Here is a 19,020-nt window from a genome sequence, read left to right as displayed (position 1 = left end):
CAGGAACAAAAAGAATCCTGAGAATGGTATTGGTTCATTTCTAGATGAAAATGGTATAATTATCAATAATAATGCAAAAAAGGCAGAAGTGGGCAATAAATATTACTGTTCTGTATTTGGGGGAAAAACAGATGATATAGTCCCATCATATGGTGATAATACTCTTTCCATTCCACGAGCATCTCAGGAGAATGTTAATCAGCAGCTACTAAAGTTAGACATTTTTAAATCAGGAGGTCCAGATAACTTGCATCCATGGATTTAAAAAACATCTGGCTGAGGATCTCACTGGACGGGTGGTTTTCAATAAGTTTTGGAGCACTGATGAAATTCCAGAAGACTGGAAGAAAGCAAACGTTTTGCTAGTGATTAAAAAAGATAAATGGGATGACCAGGGTAATTATACATCTGTCAACCTGGCCTCAATCCAAGCAAAATAATGGAGCAACCAATACAGGACTCGATTCATAAAGAATGGAATGAATATAATATAATTAATGCAAATCAACATGGGTTTATGGAAAACAGATCCAGTCAAAATAACTTGATATCTTTTTTTATGAGATTACAAGTTTGCATGAGAAAGGCTATAGTGTTGACATAATATAGTTACATATGACTTATGTAAGATATGTGACATGGTCCCACACAACATTTTGATGAAAAAACTAGAATGATATAAAATTAACATGGCACACTTTAAATGAATTAGTAACTGGATAACAGATAGGTCTCAAAATGTAATTTTAAAACAGGAAAAAGTCAATGAGTGGGTCCATTTTCCATGGGGTCCCACAGGGATCAGTTCTTAGCTCTACACTATTTAATATTTTTGATAATGACCTGAAAGAAAACATAAAATCATCACTGATAAAGTTTGCAGATGCCATAAAAATTGGGGGAGTATTAAATAATGAAGAGGACAATTCACTGAATTCAAAGCGATCTGGATAGCTTGGTAAACTGGGCACAAGCAAACAATATGTGTTTATATATGGCTACACGTAAATGTATGCATCTGAGAAAAAAAGAACGTAGGCCATACTTATAGGATGGGGGACTGTATCCTGGGAAGTAGGGACCCTGAAAAAGATTTGGGGGTCATGGTCGATAATCAGATGAACATGAGCTCCAAGTGTGATGCTGTGACCAAAAGAGCTAATGTGATCCTAGGATGCATAAACAGGGGAAACTTGAGAAGTAGTAGAGAGGTTATTTTAGCTTTGTATTAGGCACTGGTGCGATCACTGCTGGAATACGGTGTCCAGTTCTGGTGCCCACAGTTCAAGAAGTAGGTTGGTTGATAAATTGGAGAGGGTTCAGAGAAGAAGTGCAGATTAGGGATTAGAACACATGCCTTCTAGTGAGAGGCTCCAGAAGCTCCATCTATTTAGCTTAACCTAAAGTGGGTTAAGCAGTGGCTTGCTCACTGTCTATAAGTACCTATATGGGGAACAAATATTTAATCTATTTAATATATCTTCAATCTATCAGAGAATGGTATAATATGATATAACGGCTGGAAGCTGAATTTCAGGTTTTAAAAGGTCTAACTTTAGCAGCTACTGTTTAACATCTTCCTGAAATACTACTGGAAGGGAAAAAATGTTATCATTGTATGATCAGACTATATCATTGGTTTCCCCTCCCGCCCAAAGATATAAAGTAATAGCAGAAATATTTATTGAGCACGTCTGCCTTTTTTGCATTATTGCTGATAATTCTACCATTTCCATTTAGTAATGAACCAATGCTATTGTTACGATTGTTTTTGTTCCTAATATACTAAACAACTCCTTCTTATTTACCTTAACTTTGCTGGCAATAGATTTTTGCCTTGTGTCCATTTGCTTCCCTTATCAATTTTCTACAGTTCCTAATTTCTGATTTACATTCATTACTATCAACTTTCCCTTTCTTCCATTTGTTTTCAATATAAGCAAAGCTTATAGGGTAAGTGAAGACAGCTGTATATATATGATTGCAGCTGTCTCCCACTGTAGACAGCTGCAATCCACAGGGCCCTGGGCTGGAACCTGGAGTAGAGGGCAGGCCTGGGTTTCCCCTATCCCCCCAACTCCCTACTTGATACCAGAGGAGTTAACCTGGACTGTGGGTTCCACCAGAAGGGAAGGTCTCTGGCCTGTTCCCCGATCCACTAGGTGGATCAGCAGAGACTGCAGGGATTGTTGTTCTTCCTTTTCCCCATGCCGGCCAGTGATGAGGCTAACTGAGTGAACGGCAGATTTGAGCCACGAAAGTGGCCAAACTGAGGGCTGCCATGAACCTCTGAGGCGAGCAAATCTGCCAATAAGCGCAGGACCCACCAAGGCAGAGGAGGAACTTTGTCACAACACACACACACACACACATATATATCAGCTCTGTGTGTGTGTGTGTATGTGTATATATATATATATACACACACACATACATACATACACACAGCTGTCTTCACTTCCCCTATAAGCTTCGTTTTTTAACCAGCACAGCCTTCTTCCTCATTTGTGGGATTGTGCCTTTTTCCTCATTCATTCGCATCTTCCTGATTAAATTCTTCCTCATAATTATTTTTCAGCTTTGTGAAATATGTGTGTGTATATATATATATATATATATATATATATACATAGAGAGAGAGAGAGAGAGAGAGAGAGAGAGAGAGAACTGGTCTGGACTGTTTGCACATTATAAATGTGATCAGCTCATGATCACTTGTACTTAAGCTACCATTAATTTTTAGTTCTGTGATCAGTTCCTCTTTCTCTGTCAATACAAGCTCTAACATAGAAATTCCCCATGTTGGTTGCAACACACTTTTGAGTTAGGAAATTATTTATAATATTTAGACATTCCAAACATGTTTTAGTGTTGGCAACATGACACCTCCAGCATATGTCACTCAAATTGACATTCCCCATGATCACACAGCTTTTTTCCTACATGTTATAGGTAGGAGCTGGTCACCCTGTTCTTTAGTGTGATTCGGTAGTCTGTAGCAGACATCAACTAGTAGCCTATCTTGTGCTTTAATGGTTAGGACGTTGACCTTTAAGCATTTAAAATATTTTTTGTCCGAGTTGTCAGTGACTTGGAAACAGGTAATGCCATTTTTGTATTGAGCACTACTCCCACTCCTTTTTAGCCCAATCGATCCTTTCTAAATAGGTTATGACCATTGATTTTAACATTCCAATCATGCAAATCACCCCACAAGGTTTCAGTAATACCAACTAAATAGAACTTATGCTCATAAATGAGCAATGCAAGTTTTTCTTGTGTTACCCAGGCTCCCAGCACTGGTGAATAGGCAATTCAAGAATTTCTTCTTTCTTTGTCCTTTGGTTCCTTCATTAATTTTGTCCTCAACGTCTTAATTCTGTGCAAAACAAGCGCTCATATCTTCCCTCTTTTTACTCTCTCTTTTTGTTATTATTTTAATGTTCTCCTGCCTACTCTAGCCAGCCTGTCCACAAAGAGATTGGATCCTCTTTACTGAGGTGGAGGCCATCTAAACCACACGGTTCCCCACACTCACAGAAGTTGGACAAATGTTCCACAAAACCAAAACCCTCCAGCCTACATCACTTACTTAGCCAGCAGTTCAATTCTGTAGTCTTCTGCCTTCTCTCTTCCTTCATGTGTGGGACAGGACCTCAGAGAAAACAGCTTGGACAACAATATTTATGACCATTCTTGAGAACCAAATATGCAGCATATTATAAGGTTGTTAAGTTAAGTTAACTTGTTAAGACCACACCACACAATCCATTGTCTACAGCTGAGCTCTACGATACAACCGCATTTGCTCCAACCCCTCAGACAGAGACAAACACCTACAAGATCTCTATCAAGCGTTCTTACAACTACAATACCCACCTGCTGAAGTGAAGAAACAGATTGACAGAGCCAGAAGAGAACCCAGAAGTCACCTACTACAGGACAGGCCCAACAAAGATAATAACAGAACGCCACTAGCCATCACCTTCAGCCCACAACTAAAACCTCTCCAATGCATCATCAAGGATCTACAACCTGTCCTGAAGGACGACCCATCACTCTCACAGATCTTGGGAGACAAGCCAGTCCTTGCTTACAGACAGTCCCCCAACCTGAAGCAAATACTCACCAGCAACCGCACACCACACAACAGAACCACTAACCCAGGAACCTATCCTTGCAACAAAGCCCGTTGCCAACTGTGTCTACATATCTATTCAGGGAACACCATCATGGGGCCTAATCACATCAGCCACACTATCAGAGGCTCGTTCACCTGCACATCTACCAATGTGATATATGCCATCATGTGCCAGCAATGCCCCTCTGCCATGTACATTGGTCAAACTGGACAGTCTCTACATAAAAGAATAAATGGATACAAATCAGACGTCAAGAATTATAACATTCAAAAACCAGTCGGAGAACACATCAATCTCTCTGGTCACTTGATTACAGTCCTAAGAGTGGCAATTCTTCAACAAAAAAACTTCAAAAACAGACTCCAACGAGAGACTGCTGAATTGGAATTAATTTTCAAACTGGATACAATTAACTTAGGCTTGAATAAAGACTGGGAGTGGATGTGTCATTACACAAAGTAAAACTATTTCCCCATGTTTATTCCACCCGCCCCCCACTGTTCCTCAGACGTTGTCAACTGCTGGAAATGGCCCACCGTGATTATCACGACAAAAGGTCTCTCCCCCCCTCCTCCCGCTCTCCTGCTGTTAATAGCTCACCTTACCTGATGATCACTCTTGTTACAGTGCGTATGGTAACACTCATTGTTTCATGTTCTCTGTGTATATAAATCTCCCCACTGTATTTTCCACTGCATGCATCCGATGAAGTGAGCTGTAGCTCACAAAAGCTTACTCTCAAATAAATTTGTTAGTCTCTAAGGTGCCACAAGTCTTCCTTTTCTTCTTCTTAAGTTTAGTCCTTAAGAACCATGTTACAGTTCTGTTTATATGTAACCCTTCTCTTTCCATTATCTGTACTCATGCAGTACTGGGTGAATCATAGAATATCAGGGTTGGAAGGGATCTCAGGAGGTCATCTAGTCCAACCCCCTGCTCAAAGCAGGACCAATCCCCAACTAAATCATCCCAGCCAGGGCTTTGTCAAGCCTAACCTTAAAAATATCTAAGGAAGGAGATTCCACCACCTCCCTAGGTAACGCATGCCAGTGTTTCACCACCCTCCTAATGAAAAAGTTTTTCCTAATATCCAACTTAAACCTCCCCCACTGCAACTTGAGACCATTACTCCTTGTTCTGTCATCTGCTACCACTGAGAACAGCCTAGATCCATCCTCTTTGGAACCCCCTTTCAGGTAGTTGAAAGCAGCTGCCAAATCCCCCCTCATTCTTCTCTTCCGCAGACTAAACAATCCCAGTTCCCTCAGCCTCTCCTCATAAGTCATGTGTTCCAGTCCCCTAATCATTTTTGTTGCCCTCCGCTGGACTCTTTCCAATTTTTCCACATCCTTCTTGTAGTGTGGGGCCCAAAACTGGACACAGTACTCCAGATGAGGCCTCACCAATGTCGAATAGAGGGGAACGATCACATCCCTCGATCTGCTGGCAATGCCCCTACATATACATCCCAAAATGCCATTGGCCTTCTTGGCAACAAGGGCACACTGTTGACTCATATCCAGCTTCTCGTCTACTGTAACCTCTAGATCCTTTTCTGCAGAACTGCTGCCTAGCCATTCGTTCCCTAGTCTGTAGCGGTGCATGGGATTCTTCTGTCTAAGTGCAGGACTCTGTACTTGTCCTTGTTGAACCTCATCAGATTTCTTTTGGCCCAATCCTCTAATTTGTCTAGGGCCCTCTGTATCCTATCCCTACCCTCCAGGGTATCTACCTCTCCTCCCAGTTTAGTGTCATCTGCAAACTTGCTGAGGGTGCAATCCACACCATCCTCCAGATCATTTATGAAGATATTGAACAAAATCGGCCCCAGGACCGACCCTTGGGGCACTCCACTTGATACTGGCTGCCAACTATACATGGAGCCATTGATCACTACCCGTTGAGCCCAACAATCTAGCCAACTTTCTATCCACCTTGTAGTCCATTCATCCAGCCCATACTTCTTTAACTTGCTGGCAAGAATACTGTGGGAGACCGTGTCAAAAGCTTTGCTAAACTCAAGGAACAACACATCCAACGCTTTCCCCTCATCCACAGAGCCAGTTATCTCGTCACAGAAGGCAATTAGATTAGTCAGACATGACTTGCCCTTGGTGAATCCATGCTGACTGTTCCTGATCACTTTCCTCTCCTCTAAGTGCTTCAGAATTGATTCCTTGAAGACCTGGTGCTCCATGATTTTTCCGGGGACTGAGGTGAGGCTGACTGGCCTGTAGTTCCCAGGATCCCCCTTCTGGTAACCTTGATGTCACCATAGATAGGGAAAGCTCCATTCTTTTTCATTACTGGCACTGTAAGGGTGCTCCATTCACTCCAGTTAAGCCTGGATATAATCCCAGAGTCTTGTAAATGCTGAAGTTCTAACTCTGCCTTTAGCTGTATCACAAAAGGCACTGGAAGACGTTTGCAAAATTTAGAAATTGCTCAAGCAAAGTTTTATTTGCTTTCATGGGCTTTAAGTTTCTCATAGCATCCTGAAAGATACCAGTTGCCTTGTACAAAAGTCTAGCTAATTTTTGTTTTGGGCTGGAATTCATAATTTTTTTTCAACCTGCAGTCATTTTATACTTTACCAGTCTTGCTGAAGCTCTCTCAGCTATTCTCTACCAAGTCGCAGAATAGGCTCTTGGCATCTGCTGTTTAGTTATATGTTACCTTCATTGTAATAAAAACCAGGAGATTGAGGATTTTCCCTGTACATGTATTTAGTAGTACTCAGATTTTTCTGCAACTTCACCTCTTTAAGTAGTCTCTACAATCCTGTGTGAAATTACAGAAATACCAGATCCTATATCAAGCTCCATTTTAACACTTAACCCTTCCACTTCTAAAGCAATCCAAATATCACTTCACTTATTGTCTGAGATGACATAACAGTCAACTACAGTTGTAGAGATGAAATAATATTCTCACTTGACTCTGTGTTGTCATGTGCAAGCTGATGAATTTGAAATCCTCTGGTATTGTCGTTGTGCTTTTTGCACTGACCTGAACATTTTCTGTGTGTGCCCCCAATTTGTTAGTTTATGCAGGGTTTGTCCTTGAACCAACTATCATTTGCATTGTGAGACTGTTTCCCACAATGAAAGCAGTCAGTGATGACATGTGGTGCCTTCTGCTTGACTAACAGTTTATTTGTTACAGATCACATGGTGGTGTTACAGCTTCCTGGAATCTTTAAAGCTATCTCCACTGATACAGCATTTTCTAATTCATGCTTTAGGGTCAAATCAATCCGTCAATAGCTGGTTTTGGATTGTTTTATTTTGCTTACGACAAACCAACTGGTCCCTTAAGGCACCATTTCAATTCTCTCCAAACAGGCAGTGCTCCGTTAATTCCCTTAATCCAGTCACATATTCAGAAATTGTTTTATTTTCTTTTTGACTCCATTTAGGGATAGGCAATTTTCTAGAATTTCCACATTCTCAGTAAATGTTTTCTCTTCTAGTTTAGTTAAGCTAAGCAGCAGGTTATACATTTTAGCCCCATTACACTCAGTAAATCTGCTCCCTGTTTCTAATCAGTTATACTGTTAGTAATCATATACTCCTCCAGTTCCAGTCAGTACATACAAGGGTACAACGTCACTCAAACTTTAATTCCATCTCCTAACCCCATAAAGCCCAACCTCTGCCCCATAAGAACCCCCTGCCATTGTATTACTTCCAGGGTAGAGTCTGGAATATGGCCAGAAGCAAGGGGTGTCAAATAACCTCTCTAAAAATTTCTCTCACCACCATCTACCAATCAGAGGGGATTTCAGCACGATAGATCCTCCCCAAGAGGGATGGAGGTCATGTGACCCCTCTAAGAACTTCTACCATTGTCCTTTACCAATTGGAGTGGGTTTCAGCCCCCTAGAACACCCCCAAGAGTGGGAGTGACCAATTAGAGAAAGTTTAGGGGTTGGTTGACCCATCCGGAAGAGCATTGTGTGCTCCCTCTAAGACAGGAGTTCTGAAACTGTGGTTTGGGACCCCTCAGAGGGTCACAAGGTTCTTACATGGAGGGTCACGAGCTGTCAGCCTCCACCCCAAACCCCACTTTGCCTCCAGCATTTATAATGGTGTTAAATATATAAAAAGTGTTTTTAATTTATATGGAGGGGTCACACTCAGAGGCTTTCTATGTGAAAGTGGTCACCAGTACAAAAGTTTGAGAACCACTGCTCTAAGGACTCCTCCAACTACACTCTACCAATCAACACAGGTTCTAGGCCTGTAGGACATGATGGGAACTGTGTACCAATCAGAATAGTTATAGCACAAGTATTTAGCTGGAAACTCCACCATCTGGAGTTTAGTGGTTGGCTGGTCAGCAGCACCATCCCTGGAAGCCCCTCGCTGTGGCGAAGAGGCCATATGTTTCAAGAAAATGTTTTCAGAAATTATGGAAATGGTGAAAGGAAACATGGCAGCCTTCACCACCCCTGTGAGAACTATGGCATTTATTTTAGCTCTGAGAGTGCTTGGTTACCTGCAAAGGAAGTGCAATATTAAAGACAGTTCTGAGGAGGAGAGAGTGGCCGAATGGAGCCCTTTAGCCCAGCCATTGCTGAATATGGCAGACCCTGACACCGAGACCCATGCGATCGTGAGTCAGACTGACTAGCGTGATGCCCATCCAATGTCTGAACCCATGGGGGAAGGTGACAAGACCTCTTCAGTGACACCATTGGATAAGGTGAACTGAGGAGATGTTGCTTAGGTAAATAGATTCTAAAAAGTGGCAGTCAAGGAGGGTGTAATGCAGTAGGATCTGACCTGAGGTTGTGTAAATCTAAAACAGGGGACTTACACCTGTTTCTGTTCTGAAAATCTTTCAACAGCTTGATGATACCTTTCTAGAAGACCCAGAGGCCCTGAACAATGTTGCATCAGAGAACAAAGATGAATCAGGCCAAACTTGTTGCTCAGCAGCAAGACAAGTTGTTCAAGAGGACATCAACCATGAAGAGGATGACAGCTATATGGTTCCATGGAAGGCACTAGGCATACAGCTAATGGCATCCATGGCATGTTGGGAGTGTAAAAGAATTAAGCAGTTTATTCTATGCATTTCTGTTTATGCTGTCCTTAATTATTGTCTTAGGGAGAAGGTTTCTGAAGATTGTGAGGGCTGTGTTATAGACACACGAGGCCAGCAGCATCATGACTGTGTCAACTGGACTTCAGAGGATATAAACTGCAAGCTTTGGGACCTCTGTGCTGACCTGTTTTTGGAAAGCTAATTAAACACAGTTATTGCCATAGGGTACGCAATGCAATGTCTGTGCTTAACCTAAGAAAATGTAGCACTAAGGGTGGTCTTGGTAAATGCTGTGCAAACTGGTAGAGACTCTGGCAGCGTTTAAACAAAATTACCAAACTGAAGGATATCCACTTATTACATTATACTGACCACCTGATCTGCACAAAAAGTTACAGAACTCTGCTGAGGAAAAAGACTATTCTAAGAAATCTAAAAGGATAAAGTTAGAGAATAGTGATGGGACAAACGTGATATAAAAATAAAATGACAGGTTTCAGAGTAACAGCCGTGTTAGTCTGTCTTTGCAAAAAGAAAAGGAGTACTTGTGGCACCTTAGAGACTAACCAATTTATTTGAGCATGAGCTTTCATCGGATGCATACCGTGGTATGCATCCGATGAAAGCTCATGCTCAAATAAATTGGTTAGTCTCTAAGGTGCCACAAGTACTCCTTTTCTTTTTAAAAATAAAATGTGTCATCTGTAAATGAAAATATATATTGAAAAGGTATCTGGCCATATCTGTGTTTCTGTTACAAAGCTTGTGTGAGGCCTTAAATAAAATGGGGGTTTTGAAGGATCCCCAAAGGAGCTTTCAAGGGGGATTTAAAAAAAAAAAAAGGAGCTTCTGAGATCCTAGCTATTGTTTCTTAAAAGAAAAAAAAAAGACCTATTTTACAACAAAAAGATGGGATGTTTGTAGCCAATTCAGGTTGGGGAAAAAACAACTGTGTTTAAAATAAAGCAAAAAATGTGATCATGTTTTATAGCTATATATCTCAAACCATGTCTTGAGAACAAGACAGCTGACACAAGTCCATCAATATGACTAGGGGTTCCTGGTTTAATCAATCTATTTTTTGAAATTTCTGGGGTGTGGCTTATTGTCTTCACCAAATGTGTAAACAAATGCCCCAAGTCCTTAGCATTACAGCAGAATAAGATATTATGGTTTGCAAAAGTATCAGTAAGCAGTGTTGATGAATATTCAGATTTGGGTAATCATGATGTTTTGTTCAGAGTTACAAACGTTTCAGAGTTATGAACAACCTCCATTCCCAAGGTGTTCGTAACTCTGAGGTTCTACTGTAATACTTAAATAAAGCCAGTTTCTCTCCCAGAGACATCGAAAGGGAATGTTCAGGGAGGGATGCATAAATTCCACGTCTATTAGTTAAGAGCAACAGTGATCAAAACAATCTGGTAACAGACATTGAAGTTTTGTTTGAAACAAAGCAATATATTAAAGCAGATGTAAAAACCTGAGCTTTTTTTGGAGACAGAGAGTCCTGTATACTTTCCTGATGATACCATAGTCAGAATTACAGACACACGACGAACAGAACGACCAAAGAACCAGGAATATGCTCTGACACCTTGAGCAACGACACCACAAAGCAGCAGAAGACCATAGACACAGCATCAAGACAGCCCAATGCTCAGATACATCAAGTTAAACGACAAAGCAAAAAACACTGGTAAAAAGCAACCATGCAAACATGCCTCCAGTTCCACACTAAGCCCTGAAAAAACGATGAGTGAAAACAGAGCATGTGCTTTAGGGACCGTGAATAAAAAAAACAAGGTCTGAAAGTTCACACACTACCAAAATGTTTTCTTGTGAAATATCCAATACTGTTGGCGAAATATGGTCTCTCTTTAGGGTTAGTGACAAATTTTGTTAAAGCTCTTTGTGAAAATTATGGTTCTTTGAAGAGACAGGTGATATATAGATGGCTCTGTCTTGGGGGTTGCCACACATGATCTCCAGAGGGCAAAAGACATACATAAGGCTTTAAAAAATGTGAAAGTTTTTCAAGGGTTAACCTGTAGCTCTAAACAAACATGCCTAGGCGTGAGTAACAAGGTTGTGCAGGAAAAGCAGCATAAACGGGGGCTGAATGCAAAAGGGACTGCACAGAGCTTGAGAGGAGGCAGTGTTAGGGTTAAGAACAGGGTTGCACAGCAGTTGCAGGGGAAACAAAAGGGGCAGGGGTCAGCATTTGGGGGATAAACAGACTGCTGCCAAAAAGTTATGTCCAGGCTTTTTGTAAAAAAAATGTTAAAAGATGAAAGAGGCAATAAGGAGAAAACACAAAACTAAAAAGAGAAGCCCCCAAGTAGAGGCTCTCAAATGGACATGTCAGAAAATAGGATGGAGGATCTGGCCCTTATGGCCTAAGGGACGGTGGTGGCTCTAAGGGATAAATTATGAATTGCTACACTTGCTCAGCAAATGTACCTCAGGAAGGCCTAATCCTAATCTAAAAGCTTTTGAGGATGCTACCAAAATACCTTATGGGTACTGTGACAGACCCAGACCAGTTGCGCGCAGGAGTCTGGTAGAAGGCAAATATACTGGCCACTGTATGAATAGCTTTCTGTTCCCAGGGAACAATCAGGCTGCCCTAGAGCAATCAGGAACCTGCTAGAACCAATTAAGACAGGCAAGCTAATTAAGACACCTGGAGCCAATTAAGAACTTACTAGAATCAATTATGGCAGGTAGGCTAATCAGGACACCTGGCTTAAAAGCACCTCCCATCAGTTAGTAGGGGGTGCACAAGGATTGGGGAGTGAGTGAGTGTGCTGCTGGAGGACTGAGAAGTACAAGTGTTATCAAGCTTCAGGAGGAAGGGCGTGCGGTGAGGATAAAGAAGGTGCTGAGGGGAGGCCATGGGGAAGTAGCCCAGGGAGTTGTAGCTGTCATGCAGCTGATACGGGAGACGTTGTAGACAGTTGCTATCCATAGGGCTCTGGGCTGGAATCCGGTATAGAGGGTTCTCCCCATCCTGGGTTCTCCCCATCTCCCCAACAACCTATCTGACACAGGAGGAGTTGACTTGGTCTGTGAGAGACACCAGAGCGGAAGGTCTGATTTGCAAAGGGATCTGGTCTGTTCCTGAACCACTAGGTGGGACAACAGAGACTGCGGAGATTGTTCTCCATTTCCCCCATGCTGGCCAGTGATGAGGTTAGCTGAGTGAACGGCAGATTTGAGCCTCGAGCAAAAGTGGCCAAACTGAAAACTGCCATGAACCTCTGAGGTGAGCAAATCTGCCAAAAAGCGCAGGACCTACCAAGGCAGAGGAGGAATTTTGTCACTGAACCTAGGGATGGATTTAAATGCTTCTACAAGAGAGGCTTACAGATTAAGAACTGGGCTTTTCCCTCATGATTAGCCAGTGGCTTATACTTTGAAAAGTACAACAGCAGGGTGTAAAAAGCAATGAATTATCATCAGACCCTTTTTTAACAACCAAAGCTGCTGACCGAAAACATGTCTAGCTACATGAAGAGACACCTGGCCCTTTTAAAATTACTTAGCAAATCACCACAGCAAAGGAAAGATATCCTGTGTTCAGCCTCTGATGATTTAATAGTGGCCATTTCAGAAATAGCACTCAGCACCTTAAAAGAAAACATCCCTTTGACACAAAATCAAGTGTGTGCAGAAAATGAGACACAATTTTATCAAAACTCTCTGTAATAAAAGGGTCTCTTTTAAAAGAAAGAAGCATCTCATGAAACAGGCTGGGGCATTTATCGGACCTCTGTTAAGTTTTGTTATTCCTCTGATAATGGGGCATCAAAACATAAGAATGGCCCTACTGGGTCAGACCAAAGGTCCATCTAGCTCAGTATCCTGTCTTCCGACAGGGGCCAGTGTCCCAGAGGGAATGAACAGAACAGGTAATCATCAAGTGATCCATCCCGTCGCTCATTCCCAGCTTCTGGCAAACAGAGGCTAGGTACACCATTCCTGCCCATCCTGGCTAATAGCCATTGATGGACCGATCCTCCATGAATTTATCTAGTTCTTCTTTGAACCCTGTTATGGTCTTGGCCTTCACAACATCCTCTGGCAAGGAGTTCCACAGGTTGACTGTGCGTTGTGTGAAGAAATACTTAATTTTATTTGTTTTAAACCTGCTGCCTATTAATTTCATTTGGTGACCCCTAGTTCTTGTGTTATGAGAAGTAGTAAACAACACTTCCTTATCTACTTTCTCTACACCAGTCATGATTTTATAGACCTCAATCATATCTCCCCTTAGCCGTCTCTTTCCCTTTATTTTTGCTGCCAAGAAGGCTAACAGCATTTTGGGCTGTAAAAGTAGGAGCAATGCCAGCAGATCGAGGGGCATCATCATTCCCCTCTATTCGGCATTGGTGAGGCCTCATCTGGAGTACCGTGTCCAGTTTTGGGCCCCACACTACAAGAAGGATGTGGAAAAATTGGAAAGAGTCCAGTGGAGGCAACAAAAATGATTAGGGGGCTGGAGCACATGGAGAGGCTGAGGGAACTGGGATTATTTAGTCTGCAGAAGAGACGAATGAGGGGGGATTTGATAGCTGCTTTCAACTACCTGAAAGGGGGTTCCAAAGAGGATGGATCTAGACTGTTCTCAATGGTAGCTGATGACAGAACAAGGAGTAATGGTCTTAAGTTGCAGTGGGGGAGGTTTACGTTGGATATTAGGAAAAACTTTTTCACTAGGAGGGTGGTGAAGCACTGGAATGGGTTACCTAGGGAGGTGGTGGAATCTCCTTCCTTTGAGGTTTTTAAGGTCAGGCTTGACAAAGCCCTGGCTGGGATGATTTAGTTGGGGATTGGTCCTGCTTTGAGCAGGGGGTTGGAGTAGATGACCTCCTGAGGTCCCTTCCAACCCTGATATTCTATGATTCTATGAAAGGCAAAGCAATTAAAACTGATACAAGTAAATACTTTTTTTTACACAGCACATAATTAAACTGTAGGGTTTACTGCCACAAGATACAGAGTCCAGAAGTTTACGCTGAGGCTAATGGAGCCAAGACTTCTTAGGAGGAACACTGTCTTATCAACATACCACTTTGCCAGTGGTTTGAGACACTATAATCATCTGTTATCTTCATCTTGAGCTCCTGTTATCTAGGAGCCATCTTGGTATAGTGGCTCCTAAACACCTTCTTGGCTCTGTCATCACAGATCACCTTGGTACTCAGAAACCCTTTAACTAAGTGAAAGAGAAGATGGTGAGAGCCAATAGCCGAAGCACCATTGTGTATTGGATTGATTCTGGCATAAAGGTTTTCTTGAATCTTATGTTGTGGCTGTGCAGAGGGTAAAGAAAGTTTTCTTCACCGGCACTACAGCATGTGTGAAATCCTCATCAGAGTAACCTTTCTGAGTGGTAACAAGCCATGTTAACCCAGGCTCTTTACACCTTGTGACAGAGATGAGAGTTAGTCACTATGAAGGGTTTACACACTATTTTTTGGATAAGGTAGCACAGATCCTGACTGAGCTGTCTTTGTCCATGGAAACGAAATTGGGTTTTGGGAGGAAAGTACAAATTTCTCTCAGCTTTGAGATGCCCCCTAGGGCTCTGAAGATGTTGGGGGATGTATCTATGTGAGCTGAAGCCATTTCCCTTGTGACTGGTGAAAACCTGTAGGGAGATGCTGAGGCAATACTTGATCTGGAGTACACAAATAACACACCTGGCATTTAGTGCTATTCAGGTGAGGTCAAAATGAATTTTTTAAAAAAGGCACAAATATCAAATAATGCCAATGGCCACCACCACATAATGGTTGTCATTTTAAATATACTTTAATATATAGCTTCACCCACTTGTCGGCTCCCGCTGCATCCTCCAACCCTTCCCAAACTCTCTGCTTTATCCCCCATCTACTCTTTCCTTCTGCCAAGTTCTTTTCTCCATGATAAATATTGGTACCTACTATTCTTATCTAGCATCCTTCGCTAAGTGCTGTAGCTATTTTTCAGCATCTGACAAATCCTCCAAAAGTGGATTTATTGCCTTCTTTCCTATAATCTATTTAACAAATATCACATATTTCTGAATACATTATTTTTATGCATACTTTGTTTTTTATTCTCCTAGTTTACAGAGTTAAAAGAATCATTTTCAAATATATATTAATTTTGCGACATTTGTACAGACATATTTGTGCAGCTCTGACAGCCAGTCTGGCAGAAAGGCATTGAAAGACAGATGCCTCTGGGGTTATGTCTACACTGCAGTTAGACCCCGCAGCTCGCCCATGCCAGCTGACTCAGGCTTGCGGGGCTCAGGTTAAGGGGCTGTTTAACTGCGGTGTAGACATTCAAGCTTGGGTTAGAGTTCAGGCTCTAGTACCATGAGAAGTCAAAAGATCTCCTTAAATTCAGGGGAGTTCTGATTCCAGAGGTGTTTGGATCCAAGCTTTTGATTCAGGCTACAGCTGGGCAAAAAGTATTTGCGGAATAAAATGTTGGCATATGGGGTGGGGGACTTTAAAAACATTACCATTTTTGAAAATATATTTGATATTAGAAAATATTGAATTTGATATTAGAATGTTGAATATCACAGCCAAACATCTGGCAGCATCTGGAGTATTTGCGAAGTATCAGAGAATAAAATTAATTGCCTGAGTCAGTGGTCCCAAAACTGTGGGATGCACCTCCCTAGCAGGCAGAGCAGGACCAAGGCCAGTCCCCACAGGGGGCAGGGAGGAAGCACCACCCAGCCCTGCTTTGGCCCCCACTCTGCTCTAGCCCTGTCCCAAGCTGTGGCCCCAGCTCCCAGCTGCAGCTCCACTCCTGGCCCCAACCCCGCCTCCATCTGCAGCCTCGGCTCCTGGCCTGGCCGCAACTCCAGCCCCGCCCCTCTTACCCCTGTCCGCACCCAGCCCCCGCCCACCCAGGATCCATGGCCCCGCTCCTGGCCCTGGCTCCTGACCACAGCTCCCAGGGTTGGGGGGCACAGACAGGGTAGCAGGGGGTGCAGTGTGAAAAGTTTGGAGACCACAGGCCTAAGTATCACAGTGGGAAGAATACATCTATTGACTATGTAAATTTGACCAAATCTTTCAGATCCATTTTAAAGTTTTGTAAATTCACAGATACAAAAAGACTTGAATGTTGAAACAAACCAAATGCCTAGTATTTGCTAAATAGTCGCAAATTATTTTCCTCCAGGATTCAACATTCTCTAGTTTGGGCCTATATCTAATTAGGACATTGGGATCAAACTTAAAATTTGGCTGGTAGGCAAAAATGCTATAGGATTGCAAAAGACATAGAAATTGACTGAGAAAGTGAACTCCAAAATGTGTTATTGCTTACTTATTTTCTCAGATTCCCTTCTCTTCCCAATCCCAGATTGTCAAAGGCACCCTTTCCCAGGACAGCAATGGAGAGATCCTGTCCAGTTTGGTCTCTATTCTATGGATATACATACATAGGCACTCTTTATACTGAAAGTAAGACTTACCTGCCATGCCTCAACCTTCTTAATGTCTGCACATGATCCATTGGTGAAGAGGCCTTTTCCAGGGGTACATGTGTATATATCCTGCAAAGCATGGGCAATAGAATACACTGCCAAGTACACATTATAAGATATCCGCAGGTGTGTGTAGTCCATGTATGGTGTCTCTACATTGGTGATGTTCTCCTCCCCTGTGCAAGGGGGACGGAAGGCAGCTGTGCTATTTCCAACTCCACTTCCTTCTTCATGGCCCTTGTGGAAGGAGGCTGAAGCTGGGAGATTCTTGGACCCTTCTGGGAGGTAGCAGTTAAAGGTCTCCTCCCAAAACTCCTTGGCAAAGCCATTGTTGGTGGATTTCTTGGGATGCACTTTCTGTAGAAACTCACGAAAGCCTGGGATCTGCCCTGCCTTCAGTGCAAACCCAATGGTACCTCCAATGACATGGAAGAACTCTGGCATGGCTATCAGGGAAGAGCTGGCCCAAGCCTCACTTGCCAGCCAGATCCTGCCAGTTATGTTACGCCTGACTATCTCCTTGATGAGGGGTTCAAGGTCCGGTCCACTGGAGAAGACAACAATCACTTTAGCAGTGGAGTTCTGGATGACCTCCACCACTTGCTGGATCTCCTCCTCCACTGAGTACTGGGAGATGAGCTCACTGAAATCAATGCAGATGTCCCTTTCCTCTGCCTCCTCCCGAAACTTCTCAATCCCTGGCCGACCATAGTCATCATCAGCTGCAATTGTTCCCACCCAGTTCCAGCGGAAGTACTCAATGATATCTGCCATTGCAGTGGCCTGGTGCTCATCATTGGGGATCGTGCGGAGGAAAGACTTGAACTGGTTTTTGTTGCTCAAAAGTCGGCTGGATGAGGCATAACTGACCTGTAGGAGGACAGGGAGCAAGCAGTATGGCTCATTAAGTAAGCTGTATGAAGATAAATTGCCTAGTCTTGTTTTAGGGTCACCATCTCGATGCGTAATCTGAGATGGCGATGCTCAGCCAGCCACTTATGCTTGGGCATTTACAGTGCCTGAAATTACATTTTCAGATGGAAACTGAAATGTGGGTATGTTCTTGTGGTAATAAATGACTTGCAGAAATGTGTGCTCAGTGTGTCCTTAGCTCTCAGGGAGCTAGATAAGTGGGGCAGACATATGTACACCTCATTGGTCAGAGATCTGGGGAAATGGGGCAGAAATACGTAGACACACAGACTGGGGGAAATGGACAGAGATGTGTGCCACTGGCAGATCACACAAGCAAGTCTCTGCACTTCTTGCCAAATCTGGAAAAACAAGAACTTGTCATTAGAGTAAACTAAGAATGTATATATCAATTCAGATAAAATACAAATGCTCCCTCCCTGAATGTGACATCTACAGACTTCCATTATCATCACAACCTCAGCTACATCACTGGCCTCCTGAAGTCCTTCCTCCACTCCCTTCTCCTTGCATTCCATTAAGCAGACTTAGCCATGAGCCATCAGATCTCCATGCGATACCATCGCCAACTATTATTTCAGTCTCGGTGCAAGAAGTGCGTGAGAAATCAGAAATGACATGGACCTGTGGATAGTGTTAAATAGTTTATTTCGTATTAAACTATTTATTAAATAGTTTATTCAAAATATCCATGGTCAATCTCAAAAAAGCAGCAGTGTGGTAATTATGCAGGCAAAGTTACTGAATCCATGGTCACGGTGCATTGAGTTTTGCAATTAAAGTGGAATTTCAATTTTTTTGTTAGGGCTGCAAACAAATGTTTTTTCCTAACGAAATTTGTACCACTTACTCTTAGGGGATAGATTAAATCTTCTAGAAACTTAGAAGAAAAAACATTGACTAATATAGGGATTTGAAAGAATTGAAAATTACTCCTCTGAAATTTCAGGACTAATGTCTAATTTTTCTGAGGACTCCGTCTAATGTACAAATGGCTTTGCTTTAGCATTTCAGACTTTGAAAGATGAAAAAAACCCACATAAAATCTGATTTTTATTCATCTAAAAAAATTTAAGAACAAAAGCCCAGGTACACAAAGGTGCATAAGCACCTAAAGCACCCAGACGTAGTTGAATAAGACTGTGGTTTAGGATCGTAAATCCCAGTTTTAGGCTTCACTGTGATCCACAAAACTCCTTCCATATGCTGTAGGTGTCAAAGTTTTCGCAGTAAAAGTTCCCTAGGTGCCTACATTCCTGCCTCTGGGCATGCCTCACTCAAGGTGTCCAAACACCAATCTTCTGCCTAAGCCCCAGAGCGATCCATGAACTGGGGAAAGACAGGCAGAGGAGCACCTATCTTGCATGCAAGGCCTGATCTGACAGCTGTGCT

At 42.5% G+C, this 19,020-nt stretch overlaps 1 protein-coding gene across 5 annotated transcripts in view; it reads right to left on the bottom strand.

Moving 5' to 3' along the window:
* Positions 1-19,020, bottom strand: part of CASR (calcium sensing receptor) — a 171,603-nt gene that overhangs the window by 49,991 nt on the left and 102,592 nt on the right. For all 5 annotated transcript variants that reach the window (XM_075119358.1, XM_048819853.2, XM_075119366.1 and 2 more), the window contains one exon: positions 16,684-17,565. In XM_075119358.1, the coding sequence (XP_074975459.1) occupies positions 16,684-17,565 (882 nt within the window). The remainder of the gene's footprint in view (positions 1-16,683; positions 17,566-19,020) is intronic.

The sequence above is a fragment of the Caretta caretta genome, chromosome 1 (genome assembly GCF_965140235.1).
Source record: "Caretta caretta isolate rCarCar2 chromosome 1, rCarCar1.hap1, whole genome shotgun sequence".
In the NCBI taxonomy this organism is placed as follows: Eukaryota; Metazoa; Chordata; order Testudines; family Cheloniidae; genus Caretta; species Caretta caretta.
This window is presented reverse-complemented; position numbering and strand designations above follow the sequence as displayed.